This window comes from Anopheles ziemanni, chromosome 2 (genome assembly GCF_943734765.1).
Source record: "Anopheles ziemanni chromosome 2, idAnoZiCoDA_A2_x.2, whole genome shotgun sequence".
NCBI lineage: Eukaryota > Metazoa > Arthropoda > Insecta > Diptera > Culicidae > Anopheles > Anopheles ziemanni.
Window position 1 is genome coordinate 48,061,552 of NC_080705.1, and position 27,822 is coordinate 48,089,373.

At 41.0% G+C, this 27,822-nt stretch overlaps 1 protein-coding gene across 1 annotated transcript; it reads right to left on the reverse strand.

The window, feature by feature from the left end:
* Positions 1–244: 244 nt before the first annotated feature.
* Positions 245–27,238, reverse strand: LOC131281610 (plexin domain-containing protein 1). The gene is made up of 8 exons (XM_058310955.1): positions 27,115–27,238; positions 5,203–5,888; positions 2,692–2,884; positions 2,402–2,620; positions 2,165–2,319; positions 1,586–1,658; positions 1,145–1,521; positions 245–829 (listed from the first exon to the last, which is right to left on the reverse strand). Exons 1-8 carry the CDS (start codon positions 27,203–27,205, stop codon positions 761–763), a joined length of 1,863 nt encoding a protein of 620 aa, XP_058166938.1. The 5' UTR covers positions 27,206–27,238; the 3' UTR covers positions 245–760.
* Positions 27,239–27,822: the final 584 nt, after the last annotated feature.

Sequence of the window (27,822 nt, forward strand, 5' to 3'; positions counted from 1 at the left end):
CATTAAATTGTGCATACACTATATGCCAAAATAACGAATTGCTGTATTTCACATTATTTCAACAAATTGATTCCACTTTAAGTATTTGTTAAATATAATGTTTCGGGTTTTAGTAGTACTACAGTTTTATAGCAACAAAGTGATGATGTCTTTCTTGTTTTAGCACTATATAAAATTGACAAAACATTTTATTCGTTACATTGTATTTGAGTTTCGTATTTGTTTTTCCTACAGTCTCTACGTGCACATTTTTTATTATTAAATGTTTTATTCTCGCCTAGACTTTTCAGTTACTTTAAATAAAGTGTTTTCCGTTCGATCATGTCTTTTACTTTATTATGTCTTCTCAATCATTGCACAGTATTTATTGGATATAATGCTTTTTTTTTTGTAAAATGTCACATGCGACATGGGATTTTCAAAATGTATATCACTAGGTAGTCGTAGTGTCATCCGAGTAAAATCAAAACTAAACTGTAGACCAATCTTGATTATCTTCTTACGACACAAGACTATAAATTGCACGCTTTAACATTCTTATAAAACCTGATACATGAAAGGCAACGATGTATAATGTTTCTTTTACCTATTGCAAAATCTCAAAAGAAAAGTCGATACAATACCGACAAACATTTTGTTGACATTGCGGACCTGTGATCGAGCTACACAGGAGATTTCTGATTCACTTTTGCAATTACGGCAAGAAACGATGACCTGGACGGACTGTGATCAGAGCCGCATGGTTGTACAACTTACGATCTTACATATGGATTGTAGCTGCAGTATACCGCGCTTCACCGCGTCGCCACGACCACTTGTTAGGACGGTACTAAAAAAGTAAGAATAAGATTAACAATAAAAAATGTAACCCATGTTATGAGAATTGTTTTTTAAATGTGAAATTATATTATAATACTAACTATAAAAAAGAAATTTGAACTAAATAAACAAAAGGTAAATTAATGTAATGATTTATGAAACGGAGTATACAAACCTTTCGTATTTTGGCAATCTAATTACATATGATGAAACCCATGTCCGTCATTGAAAGGGGAACATATAATAGTCAATATGGATCTTACGCGACTTAGTTATGTCCACCACCCAGAAATACAGTTAAGTAAATTTGTAAATGTATACATACCCTGATCAAAAGTTGACCGCTTTTCGTGTGAGGGTTTCGATATGCGTAAAGCAACCAGCAGGCACAGACAAACAAGATGCCAAAAATAACTAACATCGAAACAAACAGATTGCTGCTAGATGACGCATCATGGACATCTGTATGATAGGCGTGTACTTTGTTAACACTATCATCGGTTCTAACCCCATTAACATTCGTGCGATTAGTTGTTCCATTCGATGTACTATTTGACGATTTATTGTTTATTGCTCCATCCTCACTGAATTTGACATTGTGATTATCCACTGTGCTGGTTTCCACAGACTCACCGTAGTTATTGCCTTTCTGACCAATCGCAGGACAGACAGATTTTTCAAAGATAACGGTTTTGTCGCATCCTGCAAAACGAAAATTGATAAGATTTCTTATTCATATCAACCGATCATCGTACAGTTTACTCACCTTTTTGAATCCAATCTTGACGCTTTCGATCCGTACCGGTAGAGCATCGGTTAATTGTTGGACACCACAAACACTGAAAGTAATGTACACAAAAGTTGTAAAACAAAATATATTTATTAAATATTGAAAATTTTAGGCAGATTATGTTATAATTTAGGCAGATTATGTTGTAAAACCAAACATTATGCGAAAGAACGAACTAAACATGTCTCCCAAATCTTTTATTTCGTTCGGTATGTCTAATCACGGAAACGTTCGTTGACTTGTGTCGAATAGTCTATTAAAAGGCCAACACAATCAATATGGGTCGAGCGGGCAAATAAATTTCGTCAGTCTGAATCCGTAAAAGTTGCTATCCAGGTCGAGAAGCTTCTTATAGAAGCAACATTATCAGAGACGCGTATGAATACTCTCCACCGAACTCGAACTGCACGATTCATTAGTTTTTTCAACGCGATACAGTTTTGATACCGGTTTTGTTTCAGTTCCTGGTACAAGATGTTGATATTAGCACATGACTAGCATGACTTTCATTGGTCTTAGGTTATGTAAAGTAGCAAACTCTCAAGTATATATTACCTTGAAATCAGCACCATCATGAGTAATGCAAGAATCGCAATCTTTAAAGGAAAAACAGGTCGGCAGCGCAGTAAGTGTAATGATTGTACCATTTTGTACATCAGTTTGGCCGAAATTGACGCGATGATACTCGTAGATAGTTTTCTGCTTTGTACCTAAAACAGAAAAAGTATTGAAAATAGTATACTTTACCATAACGTAGATAACACAATACCCGATCAATAAAATAAAACTTACGTATAATTGTCTTATCGATGATGTACGCATCTGACAGACCTATTTTAACTGGGTGCCTTGTTGCAGGATTATCAAAAATTTGCTGAATATCGATAGGAATTTTTTTATAGGCAAACACAATATCCCCGGTTTTTTTCAAAGTTACACTAAAAGTAAATGTGCCATTATTTGGACGATCCTGTAATATAACGTTTTCCCATAACACGGTAAAAGTTTCGCCTGAAATAATAGTAGGCAGAAGTAGAAGTGACTTAAAAATTCCTTTCTGTGGTATCAAATGATGTACTTACCGTCATCGCGATACTTAACGAATGAACTATTGGACAGTGCAGTATCAAAATTTGCCATCAATGGTGCGATGTACTGCGTCGATGCCAACCATGAGTGAACGTAGTCTCCAGTGTAAAGAAATCCCCCGCTGGCAATGGTAATATTTCGGATGGGAAAGCCATAAAACGGAAAATCAAACGACAACAGCATGGTCTAAAAAGAAGAAACGTAGTACCCAAATAAAGTTCGCCTTAAGAGAATTCTTGTTTACAGCCACATTATATTACAACTTGATACCGGATTTTCTATAGATATAGCATCCGCTGAACGTACTGTCAAACGCAATATTGAGCATACAACCAAACTAGTGCTGGATTTTCTTTTAGACCTAATTTAATTTTCCAAACGTAGTTTGATAGCAAAATTATCAGGCAAAACAAATATACATTTTGTTTTTGCGTAACTTGTTTGAATTTTTTATAATAAATAATAAGTGAAAAAGTACTATTTTCATCATCGCATCACAATCTAAGGGCCAAAATGGAATCATATTTTAAAAAACACATTATTCTCTATGACTATGACAAGTGAGGTTTGTATCGTTGTCCTACTGGAGGCAGTAGTCACAAAGTAAGATGATTTTTTTTTTTTATGGCTGTCACAGTCGGTCCTACAGCACGAGCCCCTGTATAGGAGCTCGTGTCAGAGTCGGTATGCCTCTGAGTACGAGTAAGGGAACAAACGTTCGACTTAACGTAGGAGGATATACCCCGACTCGCATAGTGAAAGAAAGAAAAGAAGATGATTTTTTAACAAAAGGTTATTGGTCATGTTTCATATTGTTTAAATAACCCATTTTGGCCATGATGGTTTCGCTAAACTACATAGTTTAAGTTCTTCCACCTGCCATTGAATTTTATAGCAAAACGCTGCCTGTTTGTCTGTTACGGACAAATGGTGAATAGTAATGGAGTAGATCAGTGATGTCAAACTCAATTGACCTCGCGTATTTCCTCCCAAAAAAGATTTGCGGGCTAATAACAAGCATTGATTGGATGCATGAAATTAGGTTCTTATCAGCCATGAGTCAACAATGAATCATGTTTCACACTTTTAAATTTTTGGTTTTGCTATGAATCATATCCAACTTTTCATTAGCTGTATGTTATTTTCTTGAGATAATCATTATACCAGTAATTTCCAATAAAACAATGCGTAATATGGTGATTCAGTATGCCTGACTGCGATTACTTAATGTCGTGTACAATTTCTCTAAGAAAGTCATACTCCTCAGTGGTTCTGTAGTCTTGCGGATATAAAAACCATAGTTCGTGGAGCCATGTTCACAATCAATTATTGCCATTCAAGAAAAGGCCAATAGAGAATTTCAAAGGGGTCGCGTTCCGCATCTAACGTTCTTTTGGGCCGCATGTTTGACATTTCTGAAGAAGATTGATTTAATACTAATCGACTAATAAACAAAAAATTTTATCTGAACTCTTTAGACGTCGCAATATGCTACATTTCCATTCCAAATTGTTTTTTTAAAGTAATTCAACCTCGCAAAGTGTTGACGCAACTTCCCAGATGATGTTAGCACTTACGTACCTTTTCAGAGTGTGAAGTAATTTCTAGACCTGTTTTGGACTTCTTTGTAAGAATTCATTCTTAGTCTTCGAGCAATTCCTCGTTCGTCGACTGTTATAAAAATCAATTTCGTCCTCTGTTGGTAAGGGTTTTAAATGTCTCTATATTTTTCAGTTGTCCACCTCTGACAGTATTGTAGATCATGACCATTTGACAGCTAGTTCTAGTCCTCGTAACTAATTTGTGTGGCAAATACTACCGATATTTTTGGTACATGTTGCAATAGCCGTTTATGTACCATTTGAGTAAAAAAAACATATCAAAGTGCTTAATTTATAGACTGTCCAGGCTCCTAGATGGACAAACTTCTAAGCAAACATTGTTTGACACATGCTAATGCTCCCGAAGTCGAGTTATGCTTAGTAAAGACGAAGGTATATGCTCAATTTTGCGTTGCTTAAACCTGCCTGTTTTCATGAATTATTAAAAAAAATGTTTCTACATCTAGAAAAAAGGCAATTTGTACTTTTCATTTGTACAATAAATAAGATTCAAAAGTAAATTTAAAAGACCGCATTTTGTGGATGTTTCCATGAGTAATGATAGAAAAACCAATTCTCCTTTATATGTATGCTCAATTTTGCGGTTAACTGTATTCTCTTTACTATAAAATTCCATTTCTTTTACGGGATTCATTTCTTTTACGAGAAAATGTGCAGTAGTTGTAAGGGAGAAAAACTTGCCTGAAATAAGCACACTATTTTTAAGTGCTGTTATTATTGCTTATCGAACTTTTCAATTGTTTTGCAACATGTTTTCGCTCCCTGGCAAAAAGTTCAACCATTGAATGTTATCCGCCAGTAATCTTAAATTCCTCCCTGTACTTTTCTTAAGTAGATACCATAGTACATATACTGTCATTAAACTAGGAATATAATACATACCGTAGCGCGCCGATGAGAGTTAGATAACAACCCATTGATTGTTAGATTAGATGTTATTTTTTTCCAAAATTCTTCGCTCATTGCTTTGTCCGTTGACCAGGCACTTTTGTAGTATAAGTGATTATCTTCAAATGTTTTTGTAATGTTATGCTCTTTTAGCGTTGAGTTAAGTTCTGCCTCACTACGTTCCACTGCATCAATGTTGATTGCATCGCTGATAGGATCCCGTGTAGTCACATCAGGAGTAGAATTATTTTTAACCTTCTCTGACGTGCTTGTACTAACATCCACAGTAGGGAGAGTTGAACTGGGAATCACCGTTGTAAGCTCAGCTCTTAGCTTGTTTGGCCCGCTCGTTGGAAGCATTGAACTGTTATTCATGTAATCTTTTCTTTGACCAGTTCCATTGAAACCTAGTAAATGAGTTGCATCCATGCTAAGGTTAACGGATCCAGGCACGAGTAATTGTTGTTTTTTTCCGTTGATATTCTCATTTTGCAGCTTCAACTTTGAAAGACTCATCTTGTTTTCGTTTAGAGGAAGGACAGATCTTGATGTCGACAGCACACCATCTGATTCAGTAATATATGTTTCATTTACGCCTTGAGTTGATGTTGGAAGCACAACAGCGGTTGGTACAGTATCTCCTGGCACTGGCACGTCTGATTGGAGATATTTTCGAGGTACTGTAAGCAAAAAACATATTTTTTTGACCAGTTAGACACATGACCATGCCCACTTCATATCACTGACGGTTTTCCACGTCACCTTGAGCGACATTATTTATAATATAGCCAAAAACGACCGGTAGATACTCCCCAACATACTAGTAGCAAACTACTTACGGTAAGGTTAAACATTTTGTAAGGCTTAACACGTTGACTGCCATGGCTATCATGTTTGATAGCCAGTTTTCATTAGTTCTAAAACGTGTTTGTCGCATAAGTAAATGAAATACAACATAAAAATGATTGTAATATTGAAATCTAATTCTTTGGGAAGCTTAGTCTTTACTTAGCCTTAAAAAATTGTCGGTTTCATACATTATAAAAACAAATTTTGCTTGGCAGTCAACGTGTTAACATCAATTACACTGTTTTTTTTACATTTTTGTATAGTTGTTGCTTTAGAACCGAAGAAAAAATTAAAGTTTTAGAATTTTTGTTGGAATTTTGTTGATTAAATGATAGTCAGTTTACTTGTGTGTTATTTGTTATAGTGCTTAGCAATAATTTGCAGAGAATAAGCGAACACTTGGTTCAATTGCATCGATTAGTGTTCATTATATGAATAAAAGTTAACGAACATGTTTGCACGTGTTTACGAAGCAGGTACACTCGAAATAAACGACGCGCAACGAAAGTAGAAACAAAACATGCGACAAAAAACTGCCAGAGCCAGGCTCGGACAAAGTAGTACAAATTCCAAACTGTGAAGGGGTTTATAAAATTTGTTTATAACATTTATTAAACCAACAAATTTTGAAGGCTAAGCAAAAAATTAGCTTCCCAAAGAAATGATATTAAATATTACTATAATTTTTATGTTGCATTTTCATATATTTATGGGTCAAAAATTTTGTAGAACTGATTTCTACTGTCACTCACTTTTGGGGAAAGGGCAGCCAACGTGTTAACACGTTTTTAGCTCTCTTTTTTAGTACAATCTTTTTTAATAAAATGTGTTTATAAGATTTGTTAAACTGATGGTTTTCGAAAGCAAAACGAAGACTTAGCTTCCCAAAGAACTAGTTTTTAATGATACACATAGTCATAGTCATAGTTTTTATTTTGCATTTTCATTTATTTATGGGACTGACTTTTTAGAACTGCCCATGAAACACTCGGCCACCCATGAAACACTCGGCCACCCATGAAACACTCGACCATATAAAATTGAGTGACATATGGGGCTGAAATTCGGAACCCTATTTGGTACCAAATTCAGCGAAACTCGGCCTCCAAGCTACACCACTCAACTCTCCGGGCCCCATGCTCCAGACCAAAAGAGACGAAAAAAAAGAGCTCGAGGCCGTGTGTGCGAGCTGCGCACTGTACTTTTCGCTTTCACCGATGGCTATGTTTGTCTCGCCTCACACCACATGTGTGCCGGTGTCGTATTTGGTGGTTCTTGTCTGTTCGTCAGTCGTTCCGTGACGCTCCTGTGAGGCGGATGCATGCTGCTCGTCTGATGGGGATTTGCATGCACGTAATTCCCATTCATGGTTTGGCTGGATCGTGTGGCAGGATTGTCAGGGAGTTTCGATGTGGTCTTGTGTTCGTCAAGAATTACGGTCTGCACGTCATACGCGTAAGTCTATTCTTCCTTCGAAAAACAGACACGTTCGTACGCAATAAGTATCGTAGATTTTTAACGCATGTTGGTCATGCGTAATTTTTTTTCTGAAGCCAAAACCAGATTTTTTTGACGATTTTTTTTTATTTTAGAAATGGAATTGGCTTCGTCTAATGACATGCTGATGTCAAAGACTTGGTCGTGACTCATATGGAAACAGTTTTTCGGCGTTTCTGGCCAAACGATAAGAGATAGCGACTTGACGTCTTCGACAAAGTTGTAGAGTAAGTTATAACATTCGTTCTTTAACCACTTTCCCGTACAAGGGTTCCTCGACGATGAAAACAGAGCTAGAACATAAAAATTCTTGAATTTGCTTTTTTTCTATTTGCTGTGTTTGCTTCTTTTTATTAATTTGTAACTTCATGTGCTTTCAACAAATAATTTAAAATCCAAAAAACCTCATGCGAAACAATTTTATCGAAAGAACCATCTTTCTATCGCTTTTGGATGTGTGGAACTGCCTGACCATGTAACCAGTGGTTCACAATCGTTGATTTGTATTATTCAAACCAATTAAAAATTTTCAATGTTTTTTACAAAAGTCAAAGATAAAAAAAGACAAAAAAAGTTTTACAATGTCATAAATATTCTTGTGTGAAGGGCAATAATCATAAGCGTTCAATACCAATAAACTGTGGAAAAATGTCTATCATTTTTTGAGCTTTCGAACCGCTGCGTGAAAGGCAGCACAATGTGTGGTATGGTATGTATGTATGCTACTGCCCAGTGTGGCGGGTACGACGTAAACACCAAGTACACGGGAGAACATTCTCGATGTTTTGCTTTTCGCTGTACGTCGGTGGAACGATCGCTGGATTCTCTTCTACCGATTCTCTCGTTCCATCGATTCCATATGATCCACGCTCCCGAGACTCAACCGGAGTACGGACCCCATGGGCGCGAAAGCGATAGAAGACATCTAAATCACGGCTCAGTATTGCTTGCGCGGTCGCCCCCATTATCAGAGGCGGAGCCCTTTAAAAATTGAGCGAAAACTCTCAAAAATGTTTCATGGGTGGTTACTGCTAGTGTTGAGAAAGGAGCGAAAGAGCTGGCAACCTCGCTCCGCTCCTCGAAAGGAGCGAAAACATCGCTCCTCATTTGTGAGCAAAGCTAGCTCCAAAAAGTGTTGCACGACATTCTCGCTCCTTTCGCTCCTTTCGCTCCATTCGCTCCCTTCGCTCCTTTCGCTCCTTTAGCTCCTTTGGCTCCTTTCACTACTTTCGCTCCTCTCGCTCCATGCGCTCTTTTCATCGCGCTCCCTCTTACCCTCATCCTCATATCGTCAAATTGCTTTGTCTGTGCTGTCCGGTGCCGGTATTGCACACCGTAATCGAATGTCTTGTTCTATTCTTTTGTATGGCCGTTCGTGCCGCATCGTTGTTTTTTATTACTTTTTGCGTTTGAGGGGTCGGAGCTTGCGTTTTGTTCAACATATTCTTGGCGACCAATCTAACCGGTGTCGAGTCAATCGTGGGCACTTGAATGGTTTGTTTTATTCTTTTACATTGTCATGAAGTACGGTACCACTGCTGCCACCGTGGATAACCGTTTTACAGTTATTGCTTTTCATAGATTTTGACTTTACTCACCGAGATAGAATGGCGTTTTTTTCTACCTGTTCATGGTGTAGACTCGATATGGACTTCACTGGTACCCGTTTCAATTGTTATCAGTTTTCACACATTTCGCCTACGCTCTGCAACCAAGTCATAACAGAGCGCATAGGAGCGAAAGGAGCGATAGGAGCAAAAAGGAGCGAAACGAGCGAAAAGGAGCGAAAGGAGCGGAAAGGAGCGATAATGTCGTGCAACATTTTTTGGAGCTACCCAGCTCGCTCCGCTCCTCTAGATGAGCGAAATATGCCCGCTCCGCTCCTCAAAAAGAGCCGATTTTCACAACACTAGTTACTGCTGTCACCCACTTTTGGGTGGCATGGGAGTCAACGTGTTAAACCAGGCATGATGGTACATAATCGATCCGTCATCTGGCTTAAGATGAAATGTTGATGATAATATGACAATATGAGTTGCAATGGATGCATTGACGACATATTTTAAAATTTCGTGTAAAACTAAAAGCTATTAAAAGCTGTTTTTTTTACATTACATTTATCGTAAGTAAAAAGCCTCGATCTTCCTTAAAACTTTGATTTTATCGACATACGCGTTCGGCTATTCCGGTCCCCAAAATTAATTTCGAATCATTTTTCCCTTTCCGAGCATTTCCAACGCGATAAAGTAGGGGTATTTGGTAGGTATTAGAGAAGAAGAAGAGAAATTAAATGAACACTCTGACGTCCGGATACACACATAGATGTAATGGCTCCGTATCAGTTTGCATTCGTTCACATCATTTTGGTGTGCTGTCAACGCACCGTCTCCTGACACGCACCACGAACTACTGGATGTAAACAAATATCAAATGGAAAGTAAACTAATTTCACAGGGCGCGTTGCTGTTCGTACGCAAATTCTAATAAAGATTGAAAAAGAATGAAAGAATGATTGAAAACAAAAAAACAGGGCGGCCAGATATGGAGGAACTAGTGCAAACGCAACGGTCGTAAAGCGTTGCGACACCGTGAATTGTGCGGACGTCAAAGTGTTAACATAAAACAACAAATAGTTAGGAGGGAGTTGTATGAAGTTTCTTACGGCAAAAAAAAACAAAAGAAATGAAATATTTAAAGAACCAGATAATCTAGATTTTCCACGAATGAACTGAGAAAAGGTGTGTTCAACTGTGCAATCACCCACTTTTACGTCAATCAACATAGGCCGCGACAGCCGAACGGTAGCGCCGGTTAGCAAAATCGGCCTAACGGGGCTTACCACCTCGATGGTGTGGGTTCGAATCCCAACCCAGACCGGACTCTCCCCTGTACGAGAGGATTGACTATCCACGTACACATAGGGTAAAAAGTCTCGTAAGCCCTTAACGGGGCAGGCATGAGCAGCAAGGTCGTTAAGAAGAAGAAGAAGAAGTAGATTCCTTGTTTGACAATTCGCTTTTGATAGCATGTGACCAAACAAAACAATCTTGGAATTAAGATGTGGTGATCATTCTTCCAAGTGAAATATTTAAGTTTGAAGAAAACAAGCAGTTCCGGTCATGTGGATTTGGTCATACTCGAATTACTCTCGGAGCCAGGAAGGCGCAGGGATTTGACAACGTTGTATTTTTCCGGAAACCACGGATTCTTAGGTCCATAACCTGTTACCATGAAAATTCGGAGATTGCTAGGGTAAGTGCTCCTATAGTGGTGCTAGTAACAATAGTGGATGTAGTGGAATATATTTCTAGGTCTACGACGAAATAAATATAATGGGATATTTGTTCTTCTATCAAATGTTCTTTGATCTTCTGCGGAGTGTTTAGCAGATAAACCTTCTAATTCCGTAATACAGGCTCCAAAACTAATAATTTCTGAACAGGTTGTACTAATATGCTGGATTTCTTAAGAATTTATCAGGTATGCCAAGATTTTTTTAAGGCTATAAATCTGGTCTGTGAATGGGGTAGGATCCGACACCTCCTGAAGGCTACATAGGCTCTCCTACCCAACTCCTATTCTAGTATGTCCAAGCCACACAGACTGTGTACATGTAGCCCCGCTTATCCGAGCTTGGGTAAACGGGTCCAATCCCACCCCCTTGGGAGGATGGGGCTGCATGGCAAAGGCAGAAGGGGGGTGAGCAGTCCGGGTTGCCGGGCTGCTTGAACGCCTGGGGGGCAACCAGGCGCAACCAAAGCTGCCACTGGGTCGCAGGGCCAGTCACCCGGCCCCAGTAACAAGGACTACGGAAAGGCGAAACAATATACTGAACGGATTTAACGGTAACGGACCTATTCAACGCCCCCGGACAACGATTAAAATGGGCTCATGGAACGTACGCACAATGTATAGAACCGGAGCCTTGAAATTGGACGATGAACTAGCCAAGCTAAACATGGACCTCGTCGCGCTACAAGAGATACGCTGGCTAGGCAGTGGTGTGCAGAATAGGCGTGGCAGTAGCTACGACATCTACTATAGCTGCCACGACCGCCACCACATGCTCGGCACGGGCTTCGCCGTAGGTCAACGTGCGAAGTCCGCAGTCATTGATTTCAAGGCTATAAACGATAGGCTATGCTACCTGCGCATGCGAGACAAATTTTATAATATAAGCCTCATTAACGTTCATGCCCCTACCGAAGACAAAGATGAAGAGGAGAAGGACCTGTTTTACGGCCGCCTCGCGAAACTCTATGAAAGTTGCCCCAGGTATGACCTCAAAATCATCCTGGGGGACTTCAATGCAAAAGTCGGTAGGGAGTCGATGTACCGCCAGTACATCGGAACCCACAGTCTACACGAGCACAGTAATGAAAACGGTAGTAGATTGGTCCAGTTCGCAGCAGCGAGCAATCTGGTCATCGGAAGTACCGGAAGTTTGCGCGACGGGACATTTACAAAATCACGTGGGTATCCCCGGATGGAGCCACTTCCAACCAGATCGACCACGTGTTGATAAATCGCCGCCACCAATCGAGTCTGTTAAACGTCAGAACTTATAGAGGGGCCAACATCGATTCTGATCTTTACCTGGTTGGCTTAATGATAAGATGCAGGATCGCCTGCCCACGAGCCAATGTGGGTAGAAACAACACGCAGACACGATACAACACGGACTCTCTTAAGGACAGTCGAGTCCAACTCTCCTACCAGGGAGCCATAAATGAGTCTCTACTACTGCAACAAGGAGAAACAGATACGAGCGGGAGATGGGATGCTCTAAAAACAACGATCACGAACTGTGCCAAAAACATTTTAGGAGAACGTCGTGGCAACACCAGATCTGGCTGGTACGACGAGGAGTGTAGACTTGTGAATGAACGCAAAAACTGCGCATACCGAGCAATGCAGCAGAAACAAAGAACACGGGCATGCGCAGAAGAATATCACCGGTTCAGACGAGAAGAGAAACGAGTTTTCAAGCGAAAGAAGCAATTGTGGGAGGACGCCAAAATGCGAAAACTCGAGGAAACCAGAGTGCGTTACGGACCCACAAGACAGTTTTACCAAGCGATAGCAGGCCACCGAAGCACCTTTACTCCGAAGGTGACCTGCTGTCGCAGCAAGGATGGAGATCTGATCAGCAACCAGCCAGAGGTCCTCTCGCGGTGGGCTCAGTACTTCGATGAATTACTAAATGATCAGTTTAACGAGCAGCTGGAGGCTCCACCAGCAGATGAAATCATGCTTCAGCCACCTAGCATTGAAGAAACACGAAAGGCTATCCGTCGCCTCAAGAACAACAAGTCGCCTGGCACGGACGGAATAACAGCCGAACTGATCAAAAACGGAGGCGCAAATCTAGAGAACGAAATTCATCGACTGATATCTGAGATATGGGATAGCGAATCGATGCCTTGTGATTGGAATCTTGGTATCATCTACCCCATATACAAAAAGGGAGATAAGTTAGACTGCAGTAACTACAGGGGTATTACGGTGTTGAATACCGCCTACAAAATATTCTCCCTCGTTTTTCAAGAACGACTTGACCCATTCGCTGAATAGATAGTAGGAAACTATCAAAGGGGATTCCGAAGAGGGAGATCAACCACTGATCAGATCTTCACCATGCGGCAAGTCTTGGAGAAGATGGCAGAGTACCAACAAAACACTTTCCATCTCTTCATTGACTTTAAAGCCGCATATGATAGCATAGCCAGGGTAAAACTGTATCAAGCCATGAGCTCATTTGGAATCCCGGCTAAATTAATCAGACTTGTAAGAATGACCATGACCAACGTCACTTGTCAGGTGAAGGTGGATGGAAAACTCTCAAGTTCCTTTGCTACCACCAAGGGACTGCGCCAAGGGGATGGGCTTGCCTGCATACTCTTCAACCTAGCGGTAGAGAGGGCCATCCGAGACTCGGAGGTTGAAACTTCGGGGACCATCTTCTATAAGTCAATCCAGATCCTGGCATACGCTGATGATATTGATATTATTGGTAGAAGACTCTCCTATGTAGCAGAAGCATACCAAAGGATCGAGCAAGCGGCGAATAACCTCGGACTGCAGATAAACGAGGGAAAAACCAAGATGATGGTGGCACCATCAGCGGCCCTGCCAACAATTGCCGAAAGCCTACGCGGGGGTTACGTACAAGTAGGTGAACGCACTTTTGAAGTCGTCCAAAATTTCACCTATCTTGGGTCAAAGGTCAGCACCGACAACAACATTGAAGATGAAATTCGCGCTAGGGTGCTGGCAGCCAACCGGTCATATTACAGTCTGAGAAATCTCTTCCACTCACGATACCTGTCAAGACAGTCGAAGCTGGGACTATACCGAACATACATAGTACCAGTGCTCACATACGCCTCCGAGACATGGACTCTGTCCAAATCTGACGAAACCCTCTTAGCCGTGTTCGAGAGGAAGATGCTCAGGAGGATTTTTGGCCCCGTATGTGAGGAGGGACAATGGAGGAGCCGTTATAACGGCGAGCTCTACGAGCTGTACGGCGACCTTACTGTCGTACAGCGAATTAGACTCGCCAGGCTCCGGTGGGCTGGTCATGTCATGAGAATGGCACCGGACGACCCAGCCCGTAAAGTCCTTTTAGGCTGTCCCCAAGGACAGAGAAGGCGTGGTAGGCCTAAATTGAGGTGGAAGGATGGCGTAGACGAAGTCGCCAATAAATCCGGGATACGGAATTGGACCAACGTGGCGAGCGACCGTGAGCGGTTTCGGATGGAGCTTCGTCAGGCCAAGACCGCTCAGCGGTTGTAGCGCCACTGCCGCATGCCGTCTATGACCAAGACAATGCTTGGGCCTATGAGTATTTTGGGCGTTCTGTTTTAAGTAAGCTTCAAAAATAAGTCACAGTCAAAATATATTCAGCTATTTCCAAGTACTACCACCACTATAGGAACACGACATACCACATCTAGAGGAACCATACCACCATTATAGGAGCAACCAACTCGGAAGAAATATACGCTTTCTTTTGTGTACGCTTGTTTTTGTTCCAGAAGAAAAGTCGCGTTTCGATCATAATTGGTACAAATAGGTAAAATATTGTGTTCTTAAGAGCCACGCTACACGAGCCGCAAACTCAAAAACTTTGCGGCGCAAAAAGGGGAACAGCTGAAAAGTTTACGTCAGAAACTTTTCAGCTCCGTTAGCTGAAAACTGCACCCGCAATGTTTTTGGCAGCTAACCACAAACTCAAATGCGCCAGAAGAAGAAGATGAAGAAGAAATAAATGTAAACATAACAAATCTTAAAAACAAAATAAACGAACATATCGTGAAAAATTTACGTGTTTATTTTGCAGCTACAGTAATATTTTGTCATTTTTTAGCTAGAATATCAATTTTAAATTCACTATAGATCAGGGGTCGGCAAAGTCCGGCCCACCAACTGATTTGATTCAAAAGTTTCAAAAAGTTTAATGATAAAGTTTTAAATATTTTATCCTACCACTTTTTATGTTACTTGAGAACATCAAAATCTTCCTTCTTCATGCGAAGAAAGTGAATTATAGTTTCAATTGCTTGCTCTGCTACAGTACTGTCCAGCAAACGGTTGCCATCTTCTTGCCGTCGGCAAAAATTGGACGCATCCACTACCTACGCACAATACGCCTATTGCGTTGCCTGTTGCGTTGTTGCAAGTTTTGGGTACTCAACTCGATGACCCGCGATAGGGTAGTTAGCCACACTTCACTCATCAATAGATTATCCATATTTTACTTTTTGTGTGAATTGAAATAAGATCTTGTTTGCTTTGAAAGAAGATTTTTGAGTTAACTGAAATATCAAAAACAAAAACAGCAGAGAATGACGCGTGCATAGACTGTCAGGAACTTTGCGCTTGCATTGACTGGCGACAGAATTGGTACCGCAAAACGCGGCTACACGAACCGCAAAGATTTTGACGTAAACTTGTACGGTTTTTGAGTCTGCGGTTGGAGTTTGCGGCTCGTGTAGCAGGCCGGTAACACTTATAAATTACATCGTATATACATTAACATTAGCCCATTTTACGTAAACAACTTTTAGATTTTCATCGAGTACGTTTCTTTACGGTCTTATCACTCGTTCAGGATCAACAATCAATTTGTAAATTTTTAAATGACCACCGTAGAAACTTTGGATATATTTTTAATTGATAAAAATGGTAACTTTGAATAGTTGATAACAAGTTTTATGATTAATTTATTCGTTTGTTTGTTTATTTTTTTGCAGAATTAAATATTCTTTTCGTTTTCGATGCATTCACATAATTACGTCCTGTCCTGAAGTCCTGTCAAACGCAAGATTCAGAACCCGCGCAACCGCTACCTTGACCCGCGCCCGCGCAGACGTCGACCAACGCAACGCAAAACATGAACAAAACAGCGTGTCAGCAAAACCTCCGAACCATCGTGCAGGTATGAAGAAGCACGTGAAGCGCATAATCGTCATAACGGAAGTCGGACCACGCGTCAGCTAAACGCCAAAGGTCACTCTAGCCAAGACGCCGCCGAGTTAGAGATTGCAACGAGTCAGGTTACATCCTGAGCGCATCGCTTGGGCTGAGATTCTGGCTGGACAGGAGAATGCTACTAAACCCAAACCACCTAAGCTAAGACGCCGCCCGAGATAGCGAATGCACGGAACCCCGACAGCGACGATTCGGGTTACTCGGGGTCCACACTACAGCGCGACGTCCCGTCACGAAACGCGACGTCGCCTGACAGGCGCCAGAACTCCATACAAGGTGTATAAATTAGAAGGTGAAATCGTCCAGTGTAAAATGACATTTCATGACTTGACATAACACTTCTGGGGTATTCATATGGATTTTGAGGGGGGGTATCGGAAAAAGATTGGGCTTTTGACGTAACTCTTCTCAAATATGGCACCCCTTCCAAAGCGACATAAAGTCACCTTCTATACCCGACGAACAAAGTTGCGCGACGGCGGGTTTAGGTGCAACTTTTTCCATACAAAACGCCCGGGCGATGAAAGTGCTACCCCAGTGCTCCTCTCCGCGAGTCTATACTTGCAAGCGGTAGCACAACATCGCGAACAAAACACCGCGACGAAGCGATGCATCAGGAGGAATTTCCCCATCCCACCCCTGATGGACCCATACTTGCAGATAGAACTGCAACACGGACAGGTTCGGACCAAGGCGTGTTAAACAGGGTAGGTTTGGTAAATGACGTTAAATATTTCAAACCATAAAAACCCTGAAGTTGAATCGGAGAATTGATTCATATCAAAATTTAACCATGGCTACGATGAAGGCTCTTAAAAAATGAGTTAAATTAAATACCAGTGAAATCAGTTTTCTTAACTGTCAGTATTTTCTATGTATTGCTGCGTTAAACGCAGTAAGGGACTTTCTCTCGCGCATCTCAGGCGAAATCAAACTTCGCAGGAAGTTCTTGAACTTCTTGCTTCAGTAAATATACTCGATCAATAGGTTGAAAATTGGCACTGCACTTGTTTTATCTTGAGCACGGCTTTGTGTGCGGCTTAATTGATTACAGCGAATGCGAAAAACCAAAACAATCGCTATACATCACTCATACCATGATTCATCTTGATTCATAATGTAAAGAAACAAAATATTAAGTCAAAAACATGGGTATTCTACCGAGCTATTACTTTCATTCGTAGAAGTGTGGTGGAGAATTGAAAAACGCTTTTTTGAGTGACTGAAAGTGAAATAAGTGAACCAGATACAAATATTGAGCATCAAAAAGAATCAATGTGTTCAGTTTTATATCAATCATCACTTCAAACACTGCTCATAATTACCAAGCGATGAAGAAAAAATAAAATATTATTTTGACAATCATTTATGAATTTGAACCAAATGTCAACAATCCAAAGTAAACCAACCTACAGCTTTATAGGCCTTGGGCAGTTTTGCCTGTTGTCAACAGAGTTGTTTTGATTTTGCCCCCGCAAGCAGAGTGAAATTGCAGTTCACCAAAAATGTGAAGAAAAGAGTAATATAACGGCAGTTTTCGTTTATATTCGGTAAGTAAACGTTATTGAGATGAATTATAATCAGAAAGAATCCAAACTATATTAATTTTTGTTCATTTTCTCTTCCAAAGTTCAACGTGAGCAGCAGCGGCACCAGAAGCTCAACCGCGGTGTCATCGGTAGAATTAAAGTTTGGTGCAAGGAGATGGCTGATTTTTGCGGTCCCAAGCTTGCGGCTCCAAGTGAACAAACGGTTTGTAAAGTGCTTAAATATATTTGAATAAAAAATGTTCGTTTAATATAAAATTACAACTTGGGAATTTTCCTTTGTATATGATGACAATATGTATATTGAAAACATCGCCTCCATTAAAACATCGCGCATTGTATAAAAAACATCGCGTCACGTCGTTTTTGTCACGCAACCTACATATTTCGCAGGTTCCATCAGGATCCTGATGAAACCATGAAAAACGCCCTTTTCATAGCGCAACATGGATATTCTTGTTACTCGGGTATACACCTTGAACTCCATACAAAAAAAAGTGTCGCACAAATCGCGCTAGTGTAGAAACAGCGAAAAACGCGACGTCGCGCTAGCTCTTGTCAAATGTCAATTCGAAACGTAAACAAACCGACAGCTGGACAAAACATAAACAAACCGAATCACAAACGCGAACAAAACGAGCAATATTCTCCACGAAACATCAGATTTTTCGTTGTACTTCTTATGTTTAGGCTTCACAAATGTAATTCAGTTATGAAACTCCGTTTTGATTGATATTTTTACCAAAGTTTTTTCGGGTGCCGAAACGTAAACAAACTGCTCTTCAACAAGTAGGAGATGATGTGGAAATCTATACTTCCTACGGCGGGTCAAAATATCGTCGTTGTTTGTTTAAGTTTGTTTTCTCAGTGAATTTCGAATGTAGAAGCGCCAAACTCACTCAGGGTGCATAAAATACGTAGCTAAACAAATATCATGCATTACTACCTCAAAATTCAACAAAAAAAAATTTAGCCGAGTTTGCGCCCCAATTTGATACATATTTCCACATACTCCCCTACCTCTGTCGCGCTTGGCTTGCGAGATTGTTCTGCCGAAACTGGGCTACTTTTGAAACGGGACGTCGCGCTGCAGTGTGGACCGGACGAGTTACTATTTCATAAAATGCCCATGAAAACAATGTTTTTAACTGCCAGTATTTTCTATGTATTGCTGCGTTAAACGCAGTAAGGGACTTTCTCTCGCGCTTCTCAGGCGAAATCAAACATCGCAGGAAGTTCTTGGACTGCTTGCTGCAGCGTATATATTCGATCAATAGGTTGAAAATTAGCACTGCACTTGTTTCATCTTGAGCAGTTGCTCTATCGATAACGTAACGCTATTATGTTCTTTGTGTACAGCTGGTCAAAAAGATTGTCTATTGATTACAGCGAATGCGAAAAACCAAAACAATCGCTATACATCTCTCATACCATGATTCATCATGATTCATAATGTAAAGAAACAAAATATTATGTAAAAACTATGCGTCTTCTATCGAGCTATTACTTTTAGTCGTAGAAGTGTAATGGAGAATTAAAAAACACTTTTTTGAGTGAATGAAAGCGAAATAAGTGAACTACATCCAAATATTGCGCAAAATAGAATCAATGAGTTCAGTTTGATATCAATCATCACTTCAAACACTGCTCATACTTGCCAAGCGATGAAGAAAAAATAAAATATTATTTTGACAATTATTTATGAATTTGAACCAAATGTCAACAAGACAAAGTAAACCAACCTACAGCTCTATAAGCCTTGGGCAGTTTTGCCTGCTGTCAGCAGAGTTGTTTTGATTTTGCCACCGCTTGCAGAGCGAAATTGCAGTTCACCAAAAATGTGAAGAAAAGAGTAATAAAACGGCAGTTTTCGTTTATATTCGGTAAGTAAACGTTACTGAGATAAATAAGATTCAGAAAGAATCCAAAACTGTGTTAATTTTTGTTCATTTTCTCTTCCAAAGTTCAACGCAAGCAGCAGCGGCACCAGAAGCTCAAGCGCGGTGTCATCGGTGTAATTCAAGTTTGGTGCAAGCAGATGGCTGATTTATGCGGTCCCAAGTTTGCGGCTCCAAATGAACAAACGGTTTGTAAAGTGGTTAATTGTATTTGAACAAAAAATGTTCTTTTAATATAAAACTACGACTCGGGAATTTTCCTTTGTATGTGATGACAATATGTTGAAAACATCGCCTCCATTAAAACACCGCGCATTGTATAAAACCATCGCGTCACGTCGTTTTAGTCACGCAAACTACATATTTCCCGGGTTCCATCCCCGAGTAACAAAAATAGTCATGTTGCGCTATGAAAAGGGCGCTTTTCATGGTATCATCAGGGTCCCCGACGAACGAAGTTGCGCGACGGCGGGTTTAGGTGCAACTTTTTCCATACAAAACGCCCGGGCGATGAAACTCGAGTTCAGCCGCCTGTCAGGCGACGTCGCGCTGTAGTGTGGACCCCGTGTACGGAGTGATATTTCGTGTTGCGTTTGCCAAAACATTATCTGGCATTTCAGATTTTTTTCCGAGTTTTCAAAAGAGACCAAAGACGCATCCTTCGATCCTTTTGATATGTTCTGAAAACATCGCAGTCGGCGGCGTTTCCGTTCGGCCAGCTTCGTTGGACCGAAACGTTACAGTATCGCTATACAAATTGGAGCAACTAGGTGGTTCCATTAGACAGTACGATTGAGCGAAACGAGCACGTAAGCGAGATGCAGACAATTTCAACAATTTCAACCTTGAGCTTAGATAGCAATAGCACCGTTGAACGAGCGAAGCGAGCGTGAAAGTGAGATGCACAATTCCTACGCTCCGGTTTTCCCACGCACTTTACAGTTTCCCCAGGCGCTATGCTTTTGCTAAGGATACTATGGATGCAGGATGGTAGGGGAAATTTTTCTTGCGCTGAACGAGTTTTTGATGATCGATGGTTACTTTGCCGAAATAAAACAAAGCAAAACGTGAACGTGCTACACAGTTTCATTCAAACTTTGCAGTACGAAGTAAATGAAACATTTTCGAGATTTTAGTGACAATTTTTTCGAAAATTGCATTTACTCTTGGGAAAAGTGGTGCTGCAACGTGATGGAAATAACCAACGCAGAATAAAATTAAGTATAAAACTAAATCCATAAGGTTAGGCCCTAAACACGGGCCCTGTAACCGGGAGCTGTCAACGGGCCTACTTACCGGGCCCTAAAAACGGGCCGTATTACCGGGCCATGTAAACGGGTCCTGTACACGGGCCGTGTTACCAGGGCATGTAAAAGGGACCTGTCAACGGGCCGACTTACCGGGCCATGTAAATTGACCGTGTTACCGGGCCCTGTAACCTGGCCCTAAAAACGGGCACTGTAACCGGGTACTGTAAAATGGGTCCTGTATCTGGGCCGTGTAACCGGGCCGTTTTACCTAGTCCGCTATACAAATTTCAGTAACGTGGTGGTTCCATTAGACAGTACGATCGAGCGAAGCAAACACGCAAGCGAGATGCACAATTTCAACAATTTCGACCTTGAGCTTAGATAGCAATAGCACCGTTGAACGAGCAAAGCGAGCGCAAAAATGAGATGCACAATTAATATGCTCCGGCTTTCCCACGCACTTTGCTGCTGTAGCTAAGGATACTGATGGATGATGGATGGAAGGGATGATGGAAGGGGAAATTTTTCATGCGCTCTGATTGGTTGCACGATTTGATGAACGTCGAACAAATTTTTGAAAATCGATGGTTACTTTGCCGGAAAAAAAACAAAGCAAAGCGGAATGCTGCTACACAGTTTCATTCAAAGTTTGCAGTAGGAGGGAAATAAAAAGGTACGGTCACACGAGATGAACCCTGCTCGAATTTGGACGCTCGGCGAACCTTTTTTTGAATGTGTTAGTGAATCGAGCAGAGTTCGCGAACCTTTTTAGAGCAGAAAAGGTTAGCCGATTTTGGTGGATAGCACGAACCTTTGCCGCGAACCTTTTTGACAACCGTTTTTATCTGTCAACAAAGTTGGACTTTATAAACTCGGAGTTGTGGCTTTCATTTAAGAAAAATAATAAAATTCATTTAATCGTCTTAGAATTTGAAAAATTACAGAAAAATTGGCGGACCTGTCGTCCGACAAAACATCGTGCGACAAAGCACTGACACCAGCCTAACGATTTCGTGATTTTGGGGACAATTTCGAATCGAACATTACATTTACTCTTGGAAAAGGTGGAGCTTCAACGTGATGAAAATAATCAACGTAGAATAAAACCAACAATTAAACTACACTCATAAGGTTAGGCCTTGTAAACGGGCACTGTAAGTGGGCACTGTAACCTGGCCCTGTAAACGGGCCCTGTATCCGGGACCTGTCAACGGGCCCACTTACCGGGCCCTGTATACAGGCTCTGTAAACGGGCTCTGTAACCGGGACCTGAAAATTGGCCGTGTTACCGGGCCCTGTAATCGGGACCAGTCAACGGGCCCTGTAACCCTGACCTGTAAACGGGTCCACTTACCGGGCCCTGTAAATTGGCCGTGTTGCCGGGCCCTGTAAACAGGCGCTGTAAACTGGACATGTAAATGGGCCCTGTAACCGGGCCCTATAAACGGGCCCTGTAACCGAGCCCTGTAATCGGGCTTTGTAACCGGGACCTGAAAATTGGCCGTGTTACCGGGCCCTGTAATCGGGACCAGTCAACGGGCCCTGTAACCGTGACCTGTAAACGGGCACAGTAACCTGGCCCTGTAAATTGGCCGTGTTTCCGGGCCCTGCAAACAGGCACTGTAACTTGGCCCTGTAAACGGGCCCTGTAACTGGGTCCTGTAACTGGGCCGTGTAACCGGACTATTTTACCTAGTTTCGAATGTTTCAAAAATCAACAATCTTGTTCAGAACTTATTCCTCCAGGATGTAGGATAAACTAAAACGTCTATCCGAGATATTTGAAGATGTCGAAGGAAAACATCCGAAGAAAACGACAGATCAGTGGCGGGATTGGTTCTTCCAGGGGACTGGGACCATGACAAAGCACCTGCCCAGAAGCGCTGTCCATAAGGCAGTTTTTGACCAAACATGGCATGACACCGATTTCCCCATCCTGGAGGAACAAATTCTAAACAAAATTGTTGATTTTTGAAACATTTTCGCCCGTTTTTGAAGTTGGGGGCGCCCAGAACGAGGTTGGCCTCAGTTCTCGGCCATCTCACTTTTTTTCACAACAACAAAACTTTGCATACTGATCAAGCGAAGGCTAAGCTTAAAAAATATATATTTCCCCCGCCAACCTTTTCCGCCTCAGCTCAACCTTTACCCCCTCGTACACTGACATTAGGTGGAGTCGCATACGGGTTTTATTAATTCTAACGATGGTTAAAAATAAACGATCGCTAATTTTCATAGCCCAAGGAACTAGAAATTAACCTGAGGGAGTAACGATCGTTTGTGTTTGTACTGATTAAAACGACCATTTATTTCTACGAAAACGATTTATAAATGCATCCAATTCATCGAAAATGAACGTTAGACGGTAAATTAAACGATGATTAAATAAATAAATCCGAATAAATCCGAATAAATAAATTTACAATTTTTAGTAAAAGATAAATTTTCTTTAACACTATTGTGCATTTTGGTAAAGATAAAAAAAAAGTAAATGTGAATTATTACTACAGCTAACTTATTGCTCCACATCTGTTATTTTATTAAGAATGCTCTTGTAGTTCATGACGTTTGTTTTGTATGAACTCTATTTTTTCGCTTGTCTAGAAAATCTGTGTGAAATAGTGATGAGCGGGTCGACCCGAACCTATCGGGTCGGAGCGATCCGTAACCGACCCGGAGCGCTCCGGGTCGAACTCTCGATTCCAACGACTCCGGGTCGACCCGTGGGGGCAACGACTACGGGTCGACCGGTAGGTGCAGCTGCCCATATGCGAGTTCGACCCGTTGGTTAGGGTCGACCCGTAGGTGCAACGAGTTCGGGTCGACCAGTAGGTGCAGCTGCCCATATGCGAGTTCGACCCGTTGGTTCGGGTCGACCCGTAGGTGCAACGAGTTCGAGTCGACCCGTAGGTGCAACGACTCCGGGTCGACCAGTAGGTGCAGCTGTCCATATGCGAGTTCGACCCGTTGGTTCGGGTCGACCCGAACTCGTTGCACCTACGGGTCGGAATCGATTCTTCTAGGGACGGACTCGATTCCGGGTCGATCCACGAAAAGAATCGTAAGACTCATCACTAGTGTGAAATCAACCGTCAATCGCAATATATCGGCGTGATGTGGATCAAAGTTGTATATCACTTTCTTAAAGAAATTTTTGAAATTTACGTTAGTTCAGTTCTCTTGCAATTCATTCAATTCAACAAAAAACATTTTGCTATTCAAACAATAGGTAATACTCAAAGATCCAAACTTTCGATGTATTGCTTCAAAGGGATCGCGGGCCGGATCCGATGTGCTTGCGGGCCGCATGTGGCCCGCGGGCCGTATGTTTGACATCCCTGCCTTAGACCAAAGACTCAAATTCGATGAACAGGTAGAGAAAAAAAAAAATACAAAAAGCCCAAAGCAAACTCAATACAGTCGACTCTCGCTGATTCAAACTATATAATTCGAAGTATATCAGTAGTCCCTTGCAAAACTCTCACTATTTCGAATAAAAACAATACGATTTGGTACACTCGATAAAGCGAAGTAAAATTCGAAGCTAGGTTGCTATCTTCACGCGGTAATTCGAAGCTGTATCCACTCAACTCGCAACAATTCGAAGTTCTGAGCAAGTTGAAACGTGATAGAAAGCGCAATCATATGGAGGTGTCTGTCTCTGTCAACCTGCATAGAACATGCCAGATTGGCAGATATGCATAGAACATTGCCAGTAGATTGCTTCTGAACAAGAGTGAACAGAAAAAGGTCCGCTACTACCCAACGCGCCTTTGACAGCTTATTCAGCAAGGTTCGGCTTTCCCCGGCGGCCCAATTGTACTGTTTAGCCAGTTGTCAAAACGAACAGCCTATGTTTCCCGTGTGTCGATATGTGCACCACACCCAGTTTGTGTGTCTGCTGAAGCTAGAAGAAGCTGCACGGAATTTGCATTCTCGTCTAGCTGTTGGTGTTGTGATAAACAAAGTAAAATATAGTTGAAACTTGTTCAGTACAAAGTTCTTAGTGTACGGTGCGTGTTAAGGAAAGTTTAGGTTTATTGGGAACTGTACAATTGGAACGCAATACGTCCAGTGCAGCATCGACGAAGAAGTTTCATCGTCTCTGTACAAAATATCATCTTCAGCTTATGGAAACTATAAGTACGTATTAATTGTTTAAAACGATTTGTTTGTTAATCTATACTTCTTCAAATCATGTGTCTAATTGTTTATTCATTCTTTTCCGCAGTGCTAATTAGAAATAACAACAAAAGGACCAGCCCCGGATCTAAGCAGGAGGAGCTGGATGGGTGAGATATTTCCTTCCAACGCATACCCGAAGACTGATCCCGTACGAAGTTAAACTCTTCGAAGCAGCTTGATATGGTTGCAGATAAAAAATGGGACCCAAAAACACTAAAATTATGTACAGGCAAAAACTTGTAATAAAATCATCGTGGTAAAAATAAACTCCTGTATTTATTTTTATGAGTTGTATAAACCTTGAAAATAAAATAAATAAAAGGGAAAGGCCTTTTGTAGAGCTCCTTGCGAAGCCTTCGTATAGGTCTTCTTAACAGAAGCCCTAACAGTACACCTTGCAATTGTTCTAAGCGGTGCACTTTTAATGATTTCGCGCCGCCGGGGTTGTGTTTACAGGCCGCTTGCAGCATTCGTGCAGTGTTGTGTCTATCTTTATTTTTATAAATCTCAGTTTCAAAGTCCCGTGATGAGATGAGGCAATAAACCCTACATTTTTACAGTGCACGTGAAGCATGCTTTTTACAATCTGACTCTAAGTGGAAACGGGACTCGAACACGGGTTTACCAAGAGCGAAGTCTTAGTCTTGCCGAGGGACCATAGCACAAGTTAGAAATAGTGAGGAAATATCGCTACTTGAATGGCAAACGTAGATTTTGAAGAAAAATTTTATTTCGTACTATAAAAGATTTTCCCAATCGGGATTCGAACACCAAACCTCTGATGCAAGGCTCGAGCACCACTACCAGTACACCAGTTGTACGAGTGGATAGCATGGGGAAAATTCAGGTATATATGGCTATGTGAATAAATTGAACTAAATTGAAATCTATGTATCAAAATATGATCGGATTTGAAAAAGTACATTAAATATCTAAAAAAAATCATGAAAAAAAAATTTTACAGCCGTCAACAAAAAAGTTTTTCCTAGCCTAGATTTGAACTCCGATCCTCCGGAACAACACCCATGCACTTAGCCCCCTAGACTATTGATGAAAGAAAATTTCCGCGTGATATCACAGCTACTGATATGTATGTAGGCAAACTGAATGTAGCATAGAAAATGAACCAAGAATAAAAACTTCAGTCACATTTTTCCTCCCCGAGCTTCGCCGGGGCTTCGAGCTAGTTGTTAATAAGTTTAATGTTTCAAATTAGTTTGGAAGTTGTTATTTTCATAAGTTCTCGATAGTTTTCGTGTGTAGGAAGTGGAGCATCATCGGCAGCACCGGCGGTATTCTTGATGTTTCAAATAGTGCAACCAGAGTCAATCGGCAAACTGCTTGTTGGTGCTTCCAAGGTATATACAACACTCAGCTAATGTTGACAACATGGATGAATAGGTCTTTCAAATAGTAGATGCATAACCCATTGATGGAGCCTAATTGGGTGGGTCGTTGAGCCACTCATTTACTGGGTGCTTCACAGTTCCTCTGCTCGTTGGGTAGACAGAAAAGATAGTTACAGAAAATCAGGACATATACGAGGTCTATAGAGGTATACGTCTCCAAGCTAGCTTGCGAAGGCCCAAGAATGGTTTCAACAGCCGTACTGAAGCAAATACTCGCCTAAGATGAAGAAGTAAAAAATAACAACTTGATAAACTCTAAGCACGTAGTACATTTCAAACTTTTACTTCTCTGGTTTAACAACCGTCAATAATCATGCTTACTAGACATTTGCATTACGTATGTCATGAAAGTTCGATCTTGATTGGGAATCGAACCCATGCCACCGAAGTAGAATCCTGATACTCATTGGCAAACAGTACTGGACTTTGTATTTGTATGGCGACAGAATTATCAAAATATCCCACGTATATTTTAAACCACGCTTATAAAATTCCCTTAAAACAAATACTTTACAGTACTCTCGTATCACAAAAAAGGAAAGTTACGTAGCAGAAACCTTTTGAATAAAAACCATGAATTCGGCTGAACATAGTTAGTATATAGCACCATGTTAAAGTGAAACACATTCATGATAACTTCAACCTCAAGCTATCACAACACATCATAATACATTAAAACGTCAGCACGTGTATTTACTACCTGTAGACCTGCATTTAAACGAGGGATGATCTTTTAAAAGCTTTCTGCACTACCACTACACTTAATCGAGCTTACCTTTCTCGCAATCCCCATATTGGCAAAGAAACACGTTTAACAGCAACAGCCAACACAGCGACATATGACGGAGAGCATCCATCTTCCCCATTTTCACACTTTTAATTTGCGACGAGCGAATTTTTATCCTACAGAAAATTAGAACGCAAAAGAAAGATATTGGTTGATTCTTTGAATTGAAAACAATTACAAAATCACGGATTTTTCATTGCCCTGAACGGGAGGTGCAAAAGAAACACACACTTCTATAAAGTCGTTCACAATTTACGCAAAATCATACGTAAGCACTACCACTAACGTTTACAATCATCTATCGCACGGCTAACAAATTACTAACAGGTGGCTTGATCATGGACCTATATTATGTAGGAATTACTGATAAAGTACATATCGTAACTCAAACTATTTGAATACACAACAAACGAAACTCTCTACGATTACGCTTTTCGGTACACTCTATGTAACTCGCGTCTTGGACATTAGTTATTGCACAACACAATGTCGACTGCGAATTTCTCTTGGATCTGGATTACCTTTCTCTTCAACCTGGACCGTATTCTGCTGTTTCCACTAACACATTTAACAAAACTATACCTTGCAACACTATCGCACTGTTGCAATTTTTTCAACTTGTCAATTTACGATTTCTTAGGTACAGAAATATATTCTTTAAAGCCATGAAACATTTACTCGGACATAAACAACTGC

Bases quoted from the DNA above. Each gene is read 5' to 3' on its own strand.
- LOC131281610 (XM_058310955.1), bottom strand. From the start codon at position 27,205: ATGGGGAAGATGGATGCTCTCCGTCATATGTCGCTGTGTTGGCTGTTG. The intron at 2,320-2,401 runs GTAAGTTTTATT...TTTCTGTTTTAG, and splicing joins CATCGATAAGACAATTATAC to GTACAAAGCAGAAAACTATC. The intron at 830-1,144 runs GTATGTATACAT...TTACTTTTTTAG, and splicing joins GCGGTCAACTTTTGATCAGG to TACCGTCCTAACAAGTGGTC.